The following is a 4,165-nucleotide window of genomic DNA, read 5'->3' as shown; positions in this document are numbered from 1 at the left end:
CAACCCCCCCAGACCCCCCGCCACTCACTGAGGTTGAGCGGCCCGTCCTCGTCGGGCGCCCACTTGGCCTCGGCGGGCAGCGGGCTGAGCGCCAGCTTGGCTCCCTTCTCCTCGGCCGCCTTGGGCGAGCCGGGCAGCGGCGCCGGCGCCTTGCGCAGCCCCGGCGAGCCCGGCCGGCCCAGGGCCTTGGCGAAGCCCGGCGGGGACTTGATGGCCTTGTTGACGGAGCCCTCGGGCTTGGGCAGCAGCAGCAGCGGCGGCCGCGGCGCGCCCGGCTCCTTGGGCGAGCCCGCCGACTTCTTGGCCAGCGCGGGGCCCTCGGCCTTGGGCTTGTGGCGCACCAGCTCGTACAGGAGGTCGATGGGGGCCCCCGAGCTCTCGGACTCGGCCACGCCGAGCTGGCGCAGGTGGGAGCGCGCGTGGCTCGAGAGCCCCTTGCGCGTCTCGAAGCAGGCGCCGCACACCTCGCACGTGGTCAGGCTGGGGGCTGCAAAAAATGGGAAATAAGGGTTAAAAATCACTTGGGATCAGTTCCCACACAGTCCTGGTTTTGGGATCGAAGCAGGCGCCGCACACCTCGCACGTGGTCAGGCTGGGGGCTGCAAAAAATGGGAAATAAGGGTTAAAAATCACTTGGGATCAGTTCCCACACAGTCCTGGTTTTGGGATCGAAGCAGGCGCCGCACACCTCGCACGTGGTCAGGCTGGGGGCTGCAAAAAATGGGGAAAAATGGGAAATTGGGGTTAAAAACCACTGAGGATGAGCTCCTGAGTTCCCACCCTACTCCTCGTTTTGGGATTGGAGCGGGCGCCTCGCAGGTGGTCAGGCTGGGGGCTGGAAATGGGGAAAAATGGGAAATTGGGGGTTAAAAATCACTTGGGATTGGCTCCACACAGTCCTGGTTTTGGGATGGGAGCAGGCGCCGCACACCTCGCACGTGGTCAGGCTGGGGGCTGCAAAAATAGGGAGAAATGGGAAATTAGGGGTTAAAAATCACTTAGGATCAGTTTCCACAGTCCTGGTTTTGGGATTAGAGCAGATGCCTCGCAGGTGGTCAGGCTGGGGGCTGGAAATGGGGGAAAAATGGGAAATAGGGGTTAAAAATCACTTGGGATCGGCTCAAACAGGGACACGGTTATGGGAGTGCAGCAGGCACCGCACACCTCGCACGTGGTCAGGCTGGGGGCTGGAAATGGGGGAAAAATGGGAAATAGGGGTTAAAAATCACTTGGGATCGGCTCAAACAGAGACACGGTTATGGGATTGGAGTGGGCACCTCACAGGTGGTCAGGTTGGGGGCTGCAAAAAACAGGAAATTGGGGGTTAAAAATCACTTGGGATCGGCTCAAACAGGGACACGGTTATGGGAGTGCAGCAGGCACCGCACACCTCGCACGTGGTCAGGCTGGGGGCTGCAAAAAATCGGGAGAAATGGGAAATTGGGGTTAAAAATCACTTGGGATCGGCTCCACAGTCCTGGATTTGGGATTGGAGCAGGCACCTCGCAGGTGGTCAGGCTGGAAATGGGGAAAAATGGGAAATTGGGGTTAAAAATCACTTGGGATCGGCTCCACAGTCCTGGATTTGGGATTGGAGCAGGCACCTCGCAGGTGGTCAGGCTGGAAATGGGGAAAAATGGGAAATTGGGGTTAAAAATCACTTGGGATCGGCTCCACAGTCCTGGATTTGGGATTGGAGCAGGCACCTCGCAGGTGGTCAGGCTGGAAATGGGGAAAAATGGGAAATTGGGGTTAAAAATCACTTGGGATCGGCTCCACAGTCCTGGATTTGGGATTGGAGCAGGCACCTCGCAGGTGGTCAGGCTGGAAATGGGGAAAAATGGGAAATTGGGGTTAAAAATCACTTGGGATCGGCTCCACAGTCCTGGATTTGGGATTGGAGCAGGCACCTCGCAGGTGGTCAGGCTGGAAATGGGGAAAAATGGGAAATTGGGGTTAAAAATCACTTGGGATCGGCTCCACAGTCCTGGATTTGGGATTGGAGCAGGCACCTCGCAGGTGGTCAGGCTGGAAATGGGGAAAAATGGGAAATTGGGGTTAAAAATCACTTGGGATCGGCTCCACAGTCCTGGATTTGGGATTGGAGCAGGCACCTCGCAGGTGGTCAGGCTGGAAATGGGGAAAAATGGGAAATTGGGGTTAAAAATCACTTGGGATGAGCTCTTGAGTTGCCACCCTAATCCTGGTTTTGGGATCGGAGCGGGCACTTCGCAGGTGGTCAGGCTGGGGGCTGGAAAATGGGGAAAAACATGGAAAAATGGGAAAAATTCGGGGTAAATCCAATCTCAGAGCGAGGGGGATGAGGAGGAAAACTTGGGAGCCGATCCCAAAGAATTCCAGCCCCTCCCAGCCCCAGTTTTGGGATCACAGCAGGAGCTGGACGCCTCACAGGGAGTGAGGTTAGGGGCTGGAAAATGGGGAAAAACAGGAAAAAAATGGGAAAAAAACCAGGATAAATCCAATCTCAGAGCGAATCCATTCTCAGGGAATGAGGAAGGACAGGGAGGAAAAGCAGATGCCTCGCAGGTGGTCAGGCTGGGGGCTGGAAATGGGGAAAAATGGGAAATTGGGGGTTAAAAATCACTTGGGATTGGCTCAAACAGGGACACGGTTATGGGGTTGGAGCAGGCGCCGCACACCTCGCACGTGGTCAGGCTGGGGGCTGGAAAAAGGGAAATAAGGGTTAAAAATCACTTGGGATCAGCTCCTGAATTCCCTCCGCAGTCCTGGATTTGGGATGGGAGCAGGCACTGCACACCTTGCAGGTGGTCAGGCTGGGGGCTGGAAATGGGGAAAAATGGGAAATTGGGGGTTAAAAATCACTTGGGATCAGCTCCTGAGTGTCGCCTACAGTCCTGGATTTGGGATTGGAATGGGCAGCTCACAGGTGGTCAGGCTGGGGGCTGGAAAATGGGGAAAAACATGGAAAAATGGGAAAAATTCGGGGTAAATCCAATCTCAGAGCGAGGGGGATGAGGAGGAAAACTTGGGAGCCGATCCCAAAGAATTCCAGCCCCTCCCAGCCCCAGTTTTGGGATCACAGCAGGAGCTGGACGCCTCACAGGGAGTGAGGTTAGGGGCTGGAAAATGGGGAAAAACAGGAAAAAAATGGGAAAAAAACCAGGATAAATCCAATCTCAGAGCGAATCCATTCTCAGGGAATGAGGAAGGACAGGTCCTGGATTTGGGATTGGAATGGGCAGCTCACAGGTGGTCAGGCTGGGGGCTGGAAAATGGGAAAAACCACAGAAAAATGGGAAAAAAGCAGAATAAATCCAATTTCAAAGCGAGGGGAATGAGGAGGAAAACTTAGGAACCAATCCCAAAGAATTCCAGCCCCTCCCAGCCCCACCTCTGGACCCCAAGCCGGACAATCCCCCCTCGTTAACTCCCCCATTAATTAACCCTAAAACGCCCCTGGGTGGGCGTTTTGGGATCACAGCAGGAGCTGGACGCCTCACAGGGAGTGAGGTTAGGGGCTGGAAAATGGGGAAAAACAGGAAAAAAATGGGAAAAAAACCAGGATAAATCCAATCTCAGAGCGAATCCATTCTCAGGGAATGAGGAAGGACAGGGAGGAAAGCTTGGGAGCTGATCCCAAAGAATTCCAGCCCCTCCCAGCCCCAGTTTTGGGATCACAGCAGGAGCTGCACGCCTCACATGTGGCCAGGCTGGGAGCTGAAAAACGGGGAAAAAACACGGAAAAAATGGGAAAAAAATCAGGATAAATCCAATCTCATAATGAGGGGAATGAGGAGGAAAGCTTGGGAGCTGATCCCAAAGAATTCCAACCCCTCTGGACCCCAAACAGAACAATCCCCCCTCGTCAACTCCCCCATTAATTAACCCTAAAAACGCCCCTGGGTGGGGTCTGAGTGCCAAAATCCGAGGAGAATTTGGGAAAATCCGGGGAAATCCTGACCTTTGGAGTCCTGGGGCTCGGCCTTGCTGCCGGGGGGCTCCGGGCTCAGCTTGGTCCCGAGGCGGGGCGGGGGCGGCTCCAGCGCCGAGCTCCCGGATTTTTTGGGGATGGGGGGAGGGGACGTCACCTCCATGGCCACCAAGTCGTCCTCGTCGGGAGCCAGCACTGCGGGGAGCAGCTGGGAGTCAGGGATGGGGATTTGGGGGGGATCCGGGGGGGTTT

General features: G+C 55.8%; 1 protein-coding gene across 1 annotated transcript in view; it reads right to left on the bottom strand.

Annotated features, from left to right (window-relative positions):
- LOC120505326 (protein Wiz-like) overlaps nt 1-4,165 on the bottom strand; it is a gene marked incomplete at its 5' end in the record, with an annotated part of 21,291 nt that overhangs the window by 6,286 nt on the left and 10,840 nt on the right. Inside the window, 2 exon segments of the mRNA XM_039715716.1 lie at nt 29-487; nt 3,944-4,108. Coding sequence (XP_039571650.1) covers nt 29-487; nt 3,944-4,108 — 624 coding nt within the window.

Source organism: Passer montanus, unplaced genomic scaffold, assembly GCF_014805655.1.
Source record: "Passer montanus isolate IOZ18808 unplaced genomic scaffold, ASM1480565v1 scaffold340, whole genome shotgun sequence".
Lineage (NCBI taxonomy): Eukaryota > Metazoa > Chordata > Aves > Passeriformes > Passeridae > Passer > Passer montanus.
The sequence above is the reverse complement of the archived record's forward strand: the minus strand, read 5'-3'. Positions and strand labels throughout refer to the sequence as shown.